Consider the following 18,784-nt stretch of genomic DNA (forward strand, 5'->3'; position numbering starts at 1 on the left):
GAGCTCTGAGGTTACTGTAAAAGCTTATGCAAAATATGAAAGTGTGTACATTCTATGTACATCTAATACTTGTTATAAAATACCAATGTTTCAATGGTCTGACTCTCTAAATTATTATTTCTGCTAAACTGTACTTTGTTTCCCAATGAAGACAATCACTGTAATCAGTTAAAAAGTACATCTAGAAAAGAACACAAAGCTGAAAAGATAATACAAAAACCACCGTCCCGCTCTTTTTTTAATAACTTCTCAACATACAATCATAAAGCAGTTGGTAACAAATGAAGTCTTGTATAAAACAAGTAGTATAAAGACAAGTGTACCTTTGCATAGAAAGGGGCTGCTAACCCTATTAAACAAAAAAAACAGGTTTAAAAGATGAATTCTTTAGTAAGCGCCAAATCAAGTTGCTATGAATGCATTTTGAAACCATGGCTACATTTGTACATGGCAAGCCATTACAGAGGTCTGTAACTTTCTTCAACTGTTATGACCCTGCATGTGCCAATCTTTTGGATATATTCCTCTGCAATATGGTTTTTATATGAGATGCTTGCCATATTTCTTTAACAAGCTAAATAGTCTTTGGATGACTGTGGAACCTTGTCAGATGGAAAGCTGGCCTGACGCTTCTTCACAGAGTGCCATTATTTAATGCACGCTGAAAGCTGGCATTGCTAGAAACACTTGTTTGCTTCCTATTCACTACTTCTGGGAGTCTAAGTTTTAAAAAAATGTCAGACTGTATTCTCTAAGACCAGAATTCAACAAAACTAGCTAAAATGCTAGCATTTATCTTATCATGCTTGCTGCAATATGATAAGGTGCTAACTTTTGGAAAGTAATTCTACACTCCTTACTTGGGCAAAATCTCCATGGAAGGAAAGTGAGTAGGGAGTGCAGAGCAGCCCTTTGTACCATTGTTTTTAGAAATGCTGCCATTTACAGTTTAGTGGTGAATTATTTGTTCAAGTAGACAGTGTCTCAGTGAAAATGTCTAGATAAAAGAATGCATATGTACAAGATCAGAAAAGGACCCCTCACCTCTGATTTAAAAAATAAATAGCTGGTTTAGATGGTTATTACTGGAATCTCATCTTTAAAGGAACAGGAAAGTCATTTTTTAGATTTTTGTCTCCTCTTTCAAATGGCTTATTGGAAATGGAAACGTCTTTCAGAGTTCTGTAACATGCATTGGATAGCTTGGAGGTGGATGTGACGGCAGTTTAATATTAAGGCGCCTGATATGACAGCCGTGGCAGAGCAAGTGGCCCTCTAATGGGTAACAACGATGGCCTTCCTCATCATTGAGCTGCAAGCCACAATCCTAGAAGAAACATACATCCCGGATTAGTGAGTGATTTGGGTAGGTCATCTCACAACAATGTTGATCCATCCTGCATAACCCCAAGAACTCCCTCCCATGCCTCCAAAGCCAGCAACCTCAAGAGTTTTTGGTAGGTGGACCCTGACTATCTCATATTAAGCAAAATGACATAACTGAAATCAAACAGGATAGTCTATAGTAGTACCCAGCATTTTTTCCCCCCATTGTTTCCCATCGTGGTGTCTTCTTCATCTAATAAATGTTGATGCAAATCAGACAAAAACAGGCCAAGGACTGACCCTTACACATACAACCTGGAAGAACTTAGAACAGAGAAGGAGCTAATTCTGCAACAAGGCAGTGAGCAAGAAATGGGGGAGCGTAAGTAGAGAATGGGAGGAGGGGGAGATGAGACATGTTTTACTTCTGAAGTAGGGCTGCACTTTCTTCAATTTGGAATTTAAAAAAATTAAAGACTTCAAGGCCAATGGTTCATCTTTAGTGGAAATATGTTACTACCTCTGGGACAGGGACAACATGGGTGAACAACAGTGGAGGAACAGAGATAAAAAGAAAAATAACAAACGATGAGCCTGCTGACTGTTATGTATGCTGCAACAGAAACAATCCTGGTTCTCAGTTGTCATCATTATAATTTTGAGAACATTTAAAAGTCATGGCAGTTTTGTCTTGGATTTGATGTTTCAGGTATGTTAAATACTTAAAACTTGTTCCTGTGACCAGACCTGACAGACCAGAGATTCTGAGTATGTATCTCCACACTTAACAGAAAGGAAAAAAAAAATTGAACAAGGTGGGCATATAGGTCATTTTAGTATTGAAAACTGATGCAAAGTTTTTAATTAGACACAAAGTACGTTTTTTTCAGCTTTCATAGCTCAAGTTACAATGCTGAAATAAGAATGAAAAATGGGTTTTAAAGTAAGCTTTAAAACTGGAGTGTTAGTTTAGGGAGGCTTTAATCAATGTTGCTGCCAAGGTACTTTTCCGTGTGTTACTGTATGTTATATAATAACTTCATAGTCCTTCAGGTAAGATTTAAAATTCCTCATTAGAATTTAACAATTTCAGATACCCTATAGATGTGCCAAGTATTCATACCTTTTTCCCTCTCCAAAATTGTTTTCCTCTTCTGCAATGAAAAAGCCTACCTTCTCAGTGGCTTTCAGTTTTAGAATGGGGTCTATTGATCTGTAAATTGGCTTGAACTTGAGCAGAAGTTAAGTGGTTGCACAAGAAAGAGATGATACAGAGAAGCAGCAAAGTTTCCAAACTGACTACTGACTTTGCATGGCCACCAGGTGATGATGGCACTAACAGCATTTCAGAAGTGGCTGTGTAAGTCATCATAGCCTTTGCAAAAGTCTCTATGTGAATACCTCAAAATACTGGCAGTAACTTTTCTAGCCATATTTGGAGACAGCAGTGACCCAGGGTGTACAGTTTGAGAACCTGATTTGAGACCATTAGGCAGTAACCTACCCCTGTTAACACATGGCTAACCCCCTGATTTCTGTACACAAATGCACTCTGCCATTCTGGGCAGATGTGGAGGCAGCTTGATTTGCCTCAAACTGGAACAAGAATGGGGAAATGAATAATGAAACAGAACTGAAAATAAACCCCCATTGGGACATTCTAATATAAAGTCAATAGCCTGAGAGAGCAGGGGAGGGAGCTGTCATCTTAGGTGAAGCCTGCACAAAGCAATAGATGGGGGAAGAAGGAGGAGGGAAGTACAGCTCTCCAAAATGCTGCGATTTCCTGTGCCAATTTATCTTTAAAAATTAATAGAAAAGGATGGAGTATCAGGTATCTCTGATGGAAGGAGATAGCTGAGTGGAGGGGGTCTTCCTTACATTTAGGTTCATGTACATTTCAAGATGCCCTGAATTTTGTTATTTTCTCCCTCAGTCAGAATTCTCTTTGTAAAACCTTTTTGTGCAAAAGCGCATAGAAGATAGTATTGCTGCATTTTTGCCTCTGGTGCCAAGACAGTTAGGTAGCACAGTTAGGATCTGTGTGGATATTTGCATATTATATCAGCAAAAGGGACTTTTTGGGTTGATCCCAAATTAAAGAGTTTGTTTCCCTCCTCGTGTTCCCGGATGCAGAGCTAGGACTGAACTCATCTCTCCTCTCCGAAGCAAGAGCACTAATCCCACAAGTTGATCTGCCCCAATAAACATTTAAAAGTTCTCCACAAAAAGAAACTACGCCCAAAAAAGTTACAGAAAGTCAGTGGTATCCCTGTCTCTTTTCTAGTGAAGAATCAATACTCATTCAGCATGGAAAAACCACTGATCCCCTAGAAAAGCCTTCCAGTGCAAGAGCGAGGGTCCTTCCCTGCATAAGCAAGGTGAATTCAAGTCTCCTCAGATCAGAGCCACACAAGCTGTATCCAGAGATCAGGAAAAAGAGAACAGGCACCTACACTTTGTTCTCTCCCCATCTGGAAGTATTGAGAAAATTCAACCCAAATGACCAAACCCAGCTTTTTAAGTTAATATAACGGGAAAAAAAAACTACTTTGGTACTAGAGATGACAGCACCACTTGCAGCCCAGCTAGCACTCATCGCTTTGCCTCCCCTCCAGGAGCCATGTGGGGCAGGGCCCAACCTGCCCAGGCATCCAAGGGCCAGCAAGTGCACCCTGGGGTGCGAGTCAGGCACCTACCAAGAGGCTGATAGTTGTCTGCAAAGCCTTGCCGTGGGGCAGGCCGGCAGAGGCGCCTGATGCTTACCTCGCAGTGATAGCACTCCACATGGTAGTCTTTATCCATTGACACCACCCGAATGGTCTCCTCGGAGCCCTGTTGGGGAAGCAGAGAGAAGGTAAGAGTGGGCTTGTAGGTGGTGTTTTCTCAATCTTCTTTCAGTGCCCAACCTACTGCTTTGGAGAGCTGTTTCCCTGGGGGATTCCCTCTTCCTCTGCAGAGCAGAGGCTCTGTGACCGCTGAGGGTCTTGTCCCCTGGTGCACAGCACTGCACCGCTGTTTTTGCTGTTTAGCAGCAGCGTGGGTGTCTGACATATCTAAGCTGTAGAGGTCATTTGGAGAGTGTAGCCAAAACTTCATCCTCAAGGGACAAATTAGTCTTGAAATCAAGTTATTTTCCAAGGGCACCCAGGATCTGAACGAATTACCAGCCAAAAACTATGACCTGCTGATTGGGTAACTTTTCCTTGTAGACATCCTGCCCCGAGTTTTCCAGGACTTGTATTCCCCTCAAACCATCTGCTGCACAGCTATTTTGCACACGCACATGTCGCTGTATGTACCCCATAGGGATTTACATACCAGTCCGGTAGGTAATTATGTGCACAGGCAAAAACCTCAGTGTGAGGGTGGATGCAATGGAGTTGTGTAATTCCTGGCTGAGCCCCAGGCCCTGCAGAGCAGCCCATACCCTTCTTGTAACCTCACAGACTCCTTCCCTGATCCACTCTGAAGCCTCTGAAGACAGAGCTCATTAAATTTGTTGCCTTGCATTGTTTCCAGTTCCAGGTGTGGTTAGAGCATCAGATATGACGTAGACTATGTCTGAGAGAAGCTGTGGGCAAGCTAGTACCTGCAGTGCTAGACCTGAACTAACCTAAGAAACCTCCATGGGAAAGAACGTGGAGCGTATCCTGTGAGCCATTAGATGAGTCATCAGGACTGCTTTTTTTAAAAAAAAAAGTCATTTTATAAGACACAAATCCAGTTAAATTTATATAGGGGTTTTCTCCTCACATCCCATCATGAGAACAAGTAGTTCTGGCTCAGCTTTTATAAGGTTTTTAATTATGTGAGACCTGTCCATTTAACAGAAATAATAATGATAAATAGAGAGTAACACGCAGAGTGATGGAGGTGGGCATGCTGAGAGGCTCTAGCCACAGGCTTTACTAGGGCACATCAGCTTATAGGATGCAAGCTCTGGCTCTATATAAACATGAGGAGGAAAAGGAGGGAGGCTCTGAGGCCCTTGCTTACAAATGAGCTGGTCAGTAACCGCAGCAATGGGAACTCAGAGGGTCCGGTGCCCACCAGAGTGGGAGCACCACTGCGGACAGGCAGAAAAGGGATGTCTTAATGCACAAGTCTTAGCGTGCTAACTACAATGTCAGGATAGGCTGAGGTTGCAAGCAGGTCATTCACCTGGCTTCCCTTTTAGCCAACTTTTCTGCTGCCTTTTCCACCCCTTTAAGCACTTGCATTACATTGCCACCCCAGGCCAACAGACTGTGTGGCCTTTTCACAGGGTCAGGGTAACCCTCAGATGTCTTTTCAAGTTTGGGCATCTTAACAGATCCACATCAGAAATGCAAACGTAGCAGACAAGGAAAATTGCTACTTGAGCTAATAGGAGATTCTAAAAATAAACAGGGCTTTACTTCTTGGGTTGTTCTTGGAGCCCCAGTCAGGGCTTTCAATTAAATGAGATTTATAACAGCATAATTAAGACCTGGAAAGCACCCTAAAGATACAAAGTACTATGCTGCATAAGTAGTATGACTATTACAACCTCTGGGAATGTTTGGGAGTGACATTACTGCTGAACTGTATTTAATTTAGTATCATCTGACATAGTATAGATTCTGGAAGAGGGAGGAAAAACACCTAATGTGTTTTTACAAAGTGTTCATATGCCAACAGCTGTTTTCTCTAAAGAGTCAGTGCATGTTAACATGTACCTGTGCTGGTAGGATCGGCTGGTTACAGGAAGCGCATTTTGGTGCAAAAACCCTAGGGTGCAAGAAGAAAGTGTTCAAATCACATTTAAAGCTTCTTCAAAAAGTAGAACCAAGAGAGCTATTCTAACCATGCCTTGTTTTTAGCAAAATCTAGATACACAGGATTTGAAACACCTTAAATGTTTGATCATACTTAGGGAAAAGGAGATTTGGAAGAGGCTGATCTACCCCAGCTTTATTGCTCAGGTCTTCCTGACCTCTAGGCATAGTGAATCCAGCCCTCTTCCCACATATGCCCTTTCTCTTACCTTCCTTTACTCATAACACCATTCAAATTCTTCCAGAGACTCGCTGCTTTGACTGCAAAGCAGCTCCTGACTTGGGGACTGACACCATCTGATGTCAGAAGACATAACCGTGCTAAATAGGAGAGGGGCCGATCATGGCTAGGATCTACTTAAACCAAATGCATCAACTGGTCTTATTATCCACAGCTGCATTGTACAACAATCACTGAGACAACATTCACTCTATCCTTGTAACACAGTCAACTTGGTACCAATAAGGTTGAGCGCAGAGTGATTTACTCTTGCTGCATAAGCTGAGCTACTGGTTGACTGGAGCTAAGAGCATTCCTGTTGCCTTCGAGCAGGAGCAGAAAGGAGTCCAAAGGCAATCACTGAAACCACAAAACTTTTTGTCAGGAGAGGCTCAAGTCATTCTAACACCAGCTGCTAATTACATGTCTACTGTCCAGTCTAGGTTAACCTAACTTACACTCGCCAGTGCCATGCACTACCAGAGCCCCGACTCAGAAACAGCCAGCGGAACCTACCATCACTTGCAGAATTAGCCTGATCTAATTAGTATTGAAAGTTCCGAAAGAAGTAACGAAACAGCCACGAGAGAAGTACATCCTCTGATGTTGATTTTCAACCTGACCTGGCCACACTGGGCCCATGAAGTGACCTTTAATATAACTTTAAAATACTTTACAAATGCAACATGTGAGAGCAGCACTTGAGGGACATCTGAACAAATAGGAATGACCCTTTTTATCTACTACAAGGCTTATAACTATACCAATAATTTAACTACTGTAATTTTTCCAAGCATGCAATGGAGTTGCGTACTTACGTATGGTAGTCTTTGACACAGTAAATATTGTTCTCCACATCTACAGTGAAGGGGACTCCATCCAAACACTCGTTACACACCACGCAGCGGAAGCAGCCAGGATGGTATGACTTCCCAAGGGCCTGTAAGATCTTAAGAGGCAAACAGCAAGATAAGTGGATGCGTGATTACATGAGATTCCCCCCCATATACTGCTGTGTCTGATTCTTAATAATGACAGTGAGAAAAGCACTTCAGGATGAAATTACCACTCTGCAGATCTGTCAGCAAGGGGCCTTTTAAAACAATCAACTTGCTTATTTCAGTGGGTTTCAGTAGGCTCCCAATAAAAAGAACTGTGAAAATCAGGCTAACGCCCATCAGTCTTAGCTCTGCAGGGCCAACATTGCCAACAGAAATTGAAAACGGCTTCAGAGACCACTTCTTGGAAAATCTGTTGCAGCCAAATACAAGTTACTGGGATACAGAGTTAATTCACAAAACTTAACAGGCCGTGACAGACAGAATCCAAACCAGTCATTTCTCAAAAAGTAAAATAACAAAACAAGAAAATAAATAGGTGTCCCTTTATTGATTAAGGATCCTAATCCACCACAGTTACTGACTGGTTATCACTCATAGAGGCCCGTCGGTTTCTGTTAAAATTCCATCTGTATCCATGAGTTTGGATAGGGATCCATCCATCTGCCCAGGCTTTTCCTATGCTGACCTTGTCTATTGCATTTTAAAGGTTTCAGGGAAAGGCCTGATGCAGTCTCAGCCACACTACTACAGAACAGATCCCCTCCCTCCTGGCGTCCTTGTATGCAATGCTCAGTGTGGCACTGGGACATCAAGGAGGAGGCACGAAGCCCATGAACAAGCCTCTGGGAAGAGTGAGACACAGTATCATCTTCAGGCAGCTCTCAACAGGTTTTAGCACCAGTTGCATACATTTCAGGTGTAAGAAATACCTTTGGAAGGTAATTTCAAAAAGTATCAGCTAGCTGCAGTGCTCAGCTTGGAGGTGCTATAAAGCTGGAGATGAAAAATCTCCACAGGCCAAGCTCTCATGGCCCTGTAGATGATTCTATGAATAAAGATCAAATCAACAGGAAATAAGAAGCAGCACATCAGAAAAATGAACAAAATCGATTTATTTTAACCTTTTTTTCCCCTCTAATGAAGCCCTATAGCTCTCCATTCAGTGAGTGGCATCAGACTCCATTTGGTTTGCAAGTCCGCTCCTAGCCAGAAACAACTCGTCTCTGCGCGTGTGTTGCTATCTAGGCAGCTCCGTAACACACGCTGTTAGCCTGGCGTGGCTGTGCAGCCACCCCTTCGCACAGAGCAACTGCGCTTTCAGCCGTGAACAGCTTCAGCTGCGCCCAGGCCTGCGGGGCTGCAGCTCTCCACTCCTTAGCTGTACGCGGGCACCACTACTATGCAGGCACGTTTGTTGTATGTGCGCTCCCAGGGAGGAACACGAAGGAATTAGCCAAATAAGACTGCTTAATTCCTGGAGCTCCCAGAGCTGTTTCCTTTTGTCAGAGCATATTTGATGATGGGAGAAAGGCAGACAAGCACCTGCCAAGCTTCCAGCTACTGAGCTCCACCAACAAGATATTATGGACTCTTGCCTGGGATTCTGCAATTAAGGGCCAGCTCAAAGCACGCAAGTCAGGATACCCCTCCCCATCCCAGCATGACACAACTCTAGAAATTTGCTCTTGGGCTAAAATGAACAATAACCTTGTCCAACCAGTGGTGCCAGGATATGAGCCAGAATCCTCATTAGCGAAGTCTCCGTTCCAGCTCCTACTGAACCTCCGTCTTTGCAACGCAATAGCTACTTCTATTAGGCATACTGAGGTTCATATACATTTTAAAGCAAGAGGAAAATAAATATAGTACATGATCTGCACTTCTTCAATGTGCAAGCTACTTCATTTTGTTTGGGAATTTCTGCTTAGGAAGAACAGACTAAATTCTTCCTACTTTCACCCACTGAAATGATGCCAGCAGCATCTGGCCCAACCCATAGCCCTTTGATTTTTTTTTTTATTATAAAAGTAAGTCTGACCACTGGCTCCCTACAAATCCCACTGGCAATAATGCATTTTAACTGACATGGAGCAAGTGGCAGAAGATAAATAAAGCAAGTCACAGAGCAGGCGACCTCAGGACTATTGATAATGTCCCTCTCCTCTCTAGCCCATCTCTGTCCATCTACTTGACAAAGCTCTTGCTATTCTACTGTCTTACAGAGCACAGCCTCTGTTTTCCTTTACCATGGTCTCATACAAAGCTGTGCTGTATTTCCCCCCTATAGTATTAAAATTCTATTTTTATATATATATTTTTTTTTAAACTGGCATGTGGCAGAACAACAGCCTCTCATGCTCTCAGGTAGAAAAGAAGCCCCACTTACTGTACTTAATAGAGCATGAAGATATTTTTGTTTATTTACTGCCTCAGTTTCAAAAATTACCTTGACAGCAGCAAAGACACAATGATAGTCTGACTAGGGAAAAAGCGCAATGTGTCACAGTGCACTACCCAAAGTACATGAAAAGCAAGCTACCCCGCCGTTAGGAATTTAGGTGTCTTACCATTTCCATTATGAGGTGTCCACAAACAAAGCACTTGTCCGCTGTTTGCTGAAAACCTGAATACTGTTCAAATGATAGAAAAGAAAGGATTATTAGTAGCCGCTCCTCTAGCTGCAGAAATACCTTTGAAGTGAACACTGTGCTATTTTCCAGCCTGTGCTGTACATGATAGCAAACTATACAATAGGTTTGGGAGACAGTGACTCAGAAGCCTTCGCTCTGCTCCTGCAGCACGCTCAGATACCAGCTTGGCTTTCTGATGCACTGCAAGATTTCCATTGAGATTTCCAATGTAACAATATTATTTTTATTTTTGAAGCCTATTTGGCCAGTTTGCATTTGGTGTGCTGGAATTCACTCTTTTGGTGGTTGTTGTTGGCAAAGTAAATAACATAGGACTCGCCTCCTGACTCCTGCTCAAATTAGTGACCAGATGCTCACTGACCTTAGATTTTGGACCTACATTTCACTCAGTGCTATATGCAGGCTAGAAAAATGAAGACAGGCCCAAGGAGGGTTTAGCTGTCTCGTGGATATCAAGCTTTATATCCAGGGAAGAATCTAAAAGTCCAGTTGTAAGAGCGTGGGCTCCCTGCACAATGTGGGCAACAGTAAGGGACCTCAGAAAGATGATACAAATCCTGCCAGCCCATGCTCCAGCCTGCAGTGGGAAACGGGAAGGCTGGGCAGGCCTGGCGACAGAGCCCTCTCGGGTTCAGTGCCGGGGGCATGGCAGCAGGGAGACACTTTGCCCACTTGGGACCAAAGCTCTGTGTTCCCTGCGTGAGTGTTTTTGACCTTAACTTTGTATTTGCGTCTCCAAAGCAGATCCTATTTCAGATGCCAAAGTCTGTCTTTAGCCCTGTGTTTAGAGGTATACAAAAAATACCAGGGTTATCAGGCCAGATGACTGACCTACCAAACAACTACCCTACAGGCAAGAGGCATGTGCCTGAAGAACTCTAGCCATGTAATTTTGAAACTGGTATTTGCAGTGGCTGAACTCTACCCTCACCCACTGCAGTCCCATATAAGTGAAGTGCTGCATGTGCACTCCTTCCTGCCAGAGGGAAGGGGTGCCCAGTTATTTGTATGGTATTGCACAGTGATGCTTATTTCAGCAATTAAGGTTGTAGCAAAGCTCACCTGAAATGTACTTTAGTTGCACAAGATAAAAGACAGGGAATGGGGAGGATGAGTGTAAACTGGACTCTTCTCCCAGAGCACAGGTTAATTGGCTCAGGCATCTAATGCATCCTCAGAGCCTCAGCCCAACAGAGCTTACGGCTTGCTCCATTCCCCCCTTGATTTAGTCAGGATTAACTGTCCCCTCACTTCAAAAGCCAGTGGTTCTCAGCCTAGAGCTGCCATATGTTTTCCTTTTTATTGGTGTGAGGGGATTACATGTTATTTCAGACCAACAGGTTAGAGACAAAATTATCGTTGCTATGCAACAAAGTGATTATGAAGGAAAAGGTCTCGCAGACACTTTGATGGGCCCAGAAAGTCAGTAAATGACAGTACGGTGGCTGTCACAGCTCCAAAATTTTCTACACACAAAGGAACACCGCTCATGCAATCTTAAGAAATTTGGAAACTTTATCAAAAGAGACCAGGGTGTTGAGGAACAAATACAGAGGCGGGCAGTCCTAGCTGGCTATTTCTGCAAGATACTTTTTTTTTTTTTTGCTTTTTTCTTCTTCTTACTGATGCAGAAAAAAGGCCTCACTGCTTGGGATGCTTCTTGGCTGCACTGTATCTGAGTAACCATCTGGCTAGATGGCTATTTCCTAAGGTTTCGAACTCGAGGGTTACTGGAAACAGGTGGGTAGGTCCTAGTGGCACAGACAGCAGAGGATTAACAATAGTACAAACCCAGCTAATTCTAAAATCCTGCTGGAATGAATTTACCAGTACCATCTGGCTGTCATTTGATAAGGAATGCAAAGGAGCATTGACCCAGCTATTGATTAAGGAGAAACATTATTCCCCAGGAACAGAATAGCATAGTGGTCAGATTAACGTCATTTCTTGCTAACTAGATTGTCATAAATTACACTGTTTGTCAGGAAAAAAAAAAAGGTTTTGCTGACACAAAAATCACTCTTTATATGACTAACTCTATTAAATTAAAACCATTATTTGTTTTTAACAAGAGAATTGTTATTTGTCAAACACATCCAGAACTGGATTACCCAATTAAGAAGACTTTGCAAAATGGCAGTAAGGCTAACAGCAGTGATAAAATATTTAATGGGCTCAGGGCCTTTACCGCTACACTCTTCTCTTTTTCTGATCACAGTATCTATCCCAGACAAACTGGAGACCTGATTCAGTGAGATCAGGGTTTTGGATTCAGCTCTGCTTGTGCTTTAAATCTATTTGGACTGGAAAAGAGTAACAGCCTCGGATCCCAGCACCACTGTTTTCTACATGATGGTACTACTGTGGACACTGCTGTTTTAAGGTAAACAATAAATTATTTTCTCTACATTTTTGTAGCTCACCTGTCAGCTTCTGCTTTGCAGAGTTTGTTCTTAACTTGGAGAGTTCAAACAGGGCTGTTGTGCTAAGTTTTCAATTTTAGAAGCAGAGCTTACAAATGGAGTCTTAAAATACTAATTAAAATTGGCAACCTCTGTCTTTGAAGCACTTGATTATTATTAACCTTCACAAATCTTGCGTGTGCAATGAGACAGAAATTGTGACTTGCTCCAGACTGCAGACAAGGCAGAATGGCCTCTTTATTATCTCTCAGCACACCCAGGAGCCTCCCCAATGGTGGGTAGAAGCAGCACTGGTCCCCCAGCGCTTGTGAACTAGGTAACTGCAAGAGAAGAGGAGGTTATCCTCTACAGATTTGTAGGCTCTTTTATTACTGACGTCGTTGGAGGAGGGGAAAAAGAGCTATTGCACACACCAGCCCTCCCTCACAATCTGGAGACGTGAAAAACAGGTTGAGGTGAAACAGTGAAGTAATACAGACTGATAGGCAAGACCATAGTGGAGAAGCCAAATCACAGCTATGCTTCCTGTACAAATGGTATTTTATACATACAATTTCATTTGGGATGTAAGCAGTACTGGGCTCAATTCTAGCCTTGCTCTAGAGGGTTTCCTATGTGCCAGTTTAAAAAAAATATTAAAAAAAATTGTTGGCAGACTAGTAAGATGATGTAAATACAGACCATTCTCAAACTAGACAGAAACATTCAGAAGTCTACAGACAGTCTGTACCCAGGACAAATAAGCAGCATAATTTTGAACTTTCCCAAATATCCGTTATGGATGCTCATTAAGCATATATAAAAACATTGAAAGAAGTTGTTATAAAAAGAACAGCTCTGAAATTCAAAGCTGAAAATGAAGTGTTACCCTTTACTCTCACTTCTGTGACTCAGAAAGAAGATGCTAGTTACCAGGATGCAAAGAAAACAAGTGCATGTTGAAGAGCTGGTATATGATTTTTGCCAATTTCTTAGTTTGGTCCCAACTGTTTTCTCCCATATTTACCTTGTCCTTGACTTTTCTCCTAGGATAATAAAATCTCAACTTTATATGCATGAATCAAGACTTTGTAATCAATCTCCCCAATGATGCTTATATAAAATAAGACTCTGGGATCCTAAATAAACCTTGAGAAATATGTTAATTATGTTAGAATAGAAGAGTAAAAAATAAAGTAGGAGAATTGGCTAGCTGAACTTTTCTTTTGTTTGCTGTCCACTATACTTTGATTATCAAACGGGAAAAAAAAAATCTCTAATGATTCTGCCCAAGAGTCTTTGTTTCAATGTAAGAGGAAAACAAGTCCCCTTCTGTCCTGAGTATTTAGGCCTGTTAGTGTCCTCCTGTGATAATCTTGGGGTTTATAACTCTTCTGTCTAATGTGCAATATATCCAAAAGAAATTAACAATGAATTTTGAGCATATAATGAACAATTATGCATGGAGGATAATCCCACCAAGTACTATGAGAAACAATTTCTCCTGTTTGCCCTCAGTCCTGTAACCAATCTTGGTTGTCTACCCAGGGTCTTTTAAAGTTTGATGTTCTCATAATGATTTTCAAAAGCAAAAACATTCAGAAAATAGCATGCCTGAAAAAGGCTTCAGGACCCAAAGTTTCTACCTTAGGCAATGTCAGATCTTTGAAAAGACATGTCGCTTCTTCTCCTTCGCATGCCTAACCGTGCCCAAGGAGAGACTGATGCGCTTCCCTGCTGTTATGCACTCAACAAAACAAAACCTTCCTCCTGGAAACAGACCCTGGAATCTCATTCAGGCCCATTTTCTTCTTTGATGAGGATGTTCAAAACCTGCTAAAGGTTTGTGTAAGCAGATCGAGTGGGTTACATTTCAGTAGGTGTGGCAGTTGCTGCCCGGGTAATGGTATGAAGCCGTAAAAACTACAATTCACTGTTACAGCACTGCAAAGTCACCAAGTGTGATTGCTCAGCCTAGACCTGAGATTCCTACTCTTTTATGCTTTAAGGGCTTTTGAGAGGGATGATCAAGTTTTTGCCAAAATGCTTCAGGCATTTAATTCTGAAAACTAATTTCTGAATTGGGTGCTATGCTAATAATGTATTCCAACCCCAGGCTGCCTGTAATCCCTCACAGACTCTCTTCTCCTTGGTTTCCCATTAGCAGAGCATCTGTCTTCTCGCTGCTTTATTGTTTGCTCTCTGCATGGGACCCTTAGTACATGGGACACAACAATGCAAGAAATTCATGGGATCACGTTAGGAGAGGGAGAGAATATAAAATTTGGTTTCATGCAGATGGGGTTTTGTTGTTGTTTTTTTTACACACATATTTAAATGCAGCGATTAAACTGAACTGAACAAAATGGGGCCTTCTCAGGCTCAAAGATACGGGAGCCTCATGGCAGGTGACAGAGATTAAACTAAGGGAAAATAGTCCAGAACTTTACTCTTCGTCTCGCTGAAACCCTTTCATACATCCTGTTGGTTCACCCTGTCTTGCTGCCAGCAAGGAAACGCTACTGCAGCAGCTTTTCTTCTGCTTCTGCGTTTCCACTTCGTTATGTTTGAAGGACATGGGTAGGGCAAGGAGGGACTTCGTGTTCTGCACAGAGATAACAGTTGGCCTGGCCATGCACAAAACTCTGCCAAAAATCAGGAATTCAGCTGGTAGCCAACTTTGCCTTAGCAGTCAGGCGTTTTATAGCCTCTGAGAAGGGAATAGCCATTTACTTCCTAGAGAGCCTACAGAGACCCATGTGTGAGCACTCACCAAGGCTACTTTCTGTCTGATTAATTAAGAGCCAATAATGATTTTCTTACCTAGATCGTCCTTAAACAAACTCCTGTGGAAGCTTTGCAGTGACAATGATCAAGAAAAAAGCCTAAAGCAACAACTTTAACTCTGCATCATATAATACGGCCCAAAATCTATTAATTTGATTCACATTGTACAGCACTTCATATTGCACAGCGCTATACTCTTGCTGTGGGTTATTTATTGTCACTGCTACCATCTATTATGTATACTGTGAAAGAAACTGTCTACATTAGAACATAGCTTCCTGGAAAAAAAAATATCTGGATTTTATTCAAAACAGTTGTTGAAAGATTTCAATTCAAAACATAACAGCAACTAACACCAACGTTTACTACAGAAGTGGAAACATACCACTTTCTCACATATTTTTTCCTAACTCTCCCATATAAAAGAATTAACACTGTCTGCTTACAAGTGTTTGGCAGGAGTTACACGTAATTAGAAAGAGCTCTAGCTCTTTTAAGTGTGCTTCAGTTATTGTAATTTACTTTTCAATGTAATATTAAGAAAAATGGGATAATCTGACTTTTTGGATCACCACCTCAAGAGGAAATAGGGGAGTACCTGGCATGAAACCAACGACTTTGTAACACACTCTTCAAAACATTCCACTAGCAAATGTGAAGTACGGGATAGCTGCAAAAGCTAGTCCATACTGGTACATCTCAGAACCGCCCCCACCTTTGTCTTTCCTTGTCCATTTTGTCACGGCCCAGAGAGTGATTCTGTTGACCCATTTAACAATCCGTAACCCAGTTCAGGAAATGCTGAGCATCCTTTTAGTGAATACAGACCTTACTCACAAATTGACATTTCATCACATTATGTTTATCTACAGTATCACCTGGGTCTAGGTACTGCCTGTGTATTGCTCTTTTATAAACCTGAGAGATTTTTCTGGACTCCAGTTGGTCTCCTATTTCAAAACACCAGTTTTCTTCAATTAGCAGACCTGCAGCTGGCCATGCCATGCAGTGTTTGCAGCATTCACCCTTAGTTTCTCAGCCTTGGTGCCAACATTTTTATATGGGCCCTAGCTTTAAAAATTTGTCCTCTGGGATGAATTCCTGGGAGAAAATCCAGGACCCCCCCTGAAGTCAACGGGACTTCTGCCACCAGCTTCAATAGACTTGTAACTTCTTGATACGGGATACAGCCCTACAGTATTGTGTTGCAATGAGGTGAACCCAAACTGCCAGCTCTACCCACTCTTCATGCTGACTCATATTCCCGTCCAAAGTGCAAAGGCCAATCAATACTTGACTATCCCGAAATATTTTGAAATTTGAATTTTAAGTCCATCTGTAGGTTTGATGCAACACTTCAATTCAGAATATCTCAATTAATCATCATTACTGTCAAATTCGTTTATAAAATAAAAACCCATACCACTGGCATACTACAAACTTAGGAAAAACTAAGGAAGGAAAGTATTACAATTTTTTTGGCAGGGAGGGGCTGGAGCAAGACACACACAAGTAACAACATGAACTTCACTCCCTCATGCACCAATTACAGTAACACACTATAATCTGTTTGCCTTTGTTTTCAGTGATGGTATTTGGGAGCACAGCAATGCTCGGCATTCACGATGCCTCTGGAACTTGAAACCACCTCCTGTCCCAACCTAGAGCCGTCAGCGCCTTGAAAACGCTCACAGACTTCCTTGCACTTCTGTATGTCAGGAATATTGCATCAAATCCCTTTCCAAGCTTTGATTCCATCATTCCGTTAAACATATCAATAAACACCCATGTCTGTCTGTTCTCTGACTGGAACATGCATTTTAATAGCAAGTCTCCTAAATACAACATCCTCACAGTTATCTAGAACTCCATTTGCTCTGTTATTCCCATTAGATAAGAAATGGACACAAGCTGCAACTGTAATCATTTACCTTTTCAAATGAGTCTATTTCTTCTGAGAGAATCTCGCTTAGCAGCAATGGGCTCTCTGGCTAATGCACTAGTCCCAGTGCTCACCTCCCAAGGGGGAATCTCCAAACATTTATACTTGCTGAGATGGAAAATCAAACCTCTGACTCCAGCTGACACCAGCTTCCATTACACTAAATAAAAACTATCTTCCTAGGGCCCCAGCAAGTGGGACAGGCCATTTCCCACACTGCCAGGCTTGGAAAACAGCATGTGCACAAACCGAGAATAGCCTCGTTAGTATTAATATTTACATTGCAGCCATGCCCAGGGGCCCAAATTCGGGTAAGGGCCTTGTTGTGTTTGGTGCTACAGGAGATGAAGGTGCAAGCCCTGCTCTCATGAACTGCCGATCACCCAGCTAGTCCTCTGCTGATGTCCTATCCCTTTCCCCCACAAAAGGCTGATCATTTCCATTTGTCACCTCCCTACCAGTCTTGCACACCCTGATCTTTTTGCATTTTTAAAATCATTGAGAGTTTCACAGTTGTGGATATGAGACAAGGCCCTGTATGTTCTCTGTAGCCAACTTCTGCATTGCAGTGGCCAGCTGCAGAGCAAAGAGGCTACAGCTGTAGCAAGGAGGAGAGTGTCCTGAGCAGGTACCAGTTGCTGGTGTAGGGGAGAGAAGGATCAGAAACCCCAGCAGAATGGATGGAGAGGAGAAGGAAGACTTGAGAGGCAGCCTGCAGGGCTGCAAGGCACAGCTCTGTTGGGGCTGTGGGCTGCTTGCCCTCCTTCTGCCACAGCCTCAGCCCTTGCCTCTCCTGAGCAGGAGGGAATGAGGCCAGGGCAGGGAGCCAGAGGCACCAGCATGCAACCATCACAGGGACTGGCCACCCTCCGGGCTGGGAAGGGCAGAAAAGGGACACCCAAAGGCCTCCTGGAGGCTTGCAATGTGCTAAGTCTCTCCTTATGGTTGGCATGTGCAAAACAAAGTTTTTAGAGTCTTTCTCTTTGAGGATTTATGGGCAAAGTGACAGATCTTCCTCCAGTCTTACTCACTGAAATGGATGAACAGCTTTAGATGAAACTTTCAACAACTAATGACAGCAAAGTTAGCCAGAGGCAAAAACCTGGCGTGAAGAAGTTCAGCCTAAATGATTAAATTTGGCAAAGTTATAAGACAGTGAAAGAGATAATCTTAAAAGGGGAAGTTTTGGATGACCTTAGTGCTATGCACTGCAGCTTGTGGTGTCTGTAATAGGTTATTTCCAGAGCATCTGAGTGTCTTCCAGTAGTGCATTAAGCAATGTAACTAACATCTGTCACGAGGTTCATTTTCCCTCTCATCTTCTCCCTGGAGGGAAATTCTCTCCTTCCTTAACCTCTACTGGACCCCCACTCAATAATGTTCATTACCTCAAGAGAAAAAGGAAAAGACTATCAAAAAGAAAAAAAAAATAAAAAAAATAAAAAAGATAGATAATAGATCTAAGATTCAGGCTGCTTTGGTGACATTTTTGAAGTCTTTTTTGCCAAGAAAAACAGTAAATTCTTTTAAATTTCTTTCCATGGTATTTAAGCATTGAAAATAAAAGACAAATTAAAATTACTGAGCTATTTTTCCTTCACCCATGATTATGCAGCAATTTATCAACAAAATGGAGCAAGAACATCTGACTGGGATTATTTATTATACAGTAAGGCATTTATTTTTTGTTCACTTCACCAGGAACAGTGTCCCTGTTATGGCTAGTTAGCCATCTGTGTCCTAAGAGCTTTCAGGGAAGGATTAAACTGTCATTTGTTTTATTTCCTTTCATGAAATAACTATCCTAACAGGGCT

At 42.2% G+C, this 18,784-nt stretch overlaps 1 protein-coding gene across 4 annotated transcripts in view; it reads right to left on the reverse strand.

The window, feature by feature from the left end:
• Positions 1–208: 208 nt before the first annotated feature.
• WTIP (WT1 interacting protein) overlaps positions 209–18,784 on the reverse strand; it is an 86,175-nt gene continuing 67,599 nt past the window's right edge. For all 4 annotated transcript variants that reach the window (XM_072873826.1, XM_072873825.1, XM_072873827.1 and 1 more), the window contains 5 exons: positions 9,755–9,817; positions 7,164–7,294; positions 6,027–6,078; positions 4,093–4,161; positions 209–1,327 (listed from right to left, as the gene is read on the reverse strand). In XM_072873826.1, coding sequence (XP_072729927.1) covers positions 1,175–1,327; positions 4,093–4,161; positions 6,027–6,078; positions 7,164–7,294; positions 9,755–9,817 — 468 coding nt within the window. In that variant the 3' untranslated portion in view covers positions 209–1,174. The remainder of the gene's footprint in view (positions 1,328–4,092; positions 4,162–6,026; positions 6,079–7,163; positions 7,295–9,754; positions 9,818–18,784) is intronic.

Source organism: Ciconia boyciana, chromosome 9 (genome assembly GCF_034638445.1).
Source record: "Ciconia boyciana chromosome 9, ASM3463844v1, whole genome shotgun sequence".
In the NCBI taxonomy this organism is placed as follows: Eukaryota; Metazoa; Chordata; class Aves; order Ciconiiformes; family Ciconiidae; genus Ciconia; species Ciconia boyciana.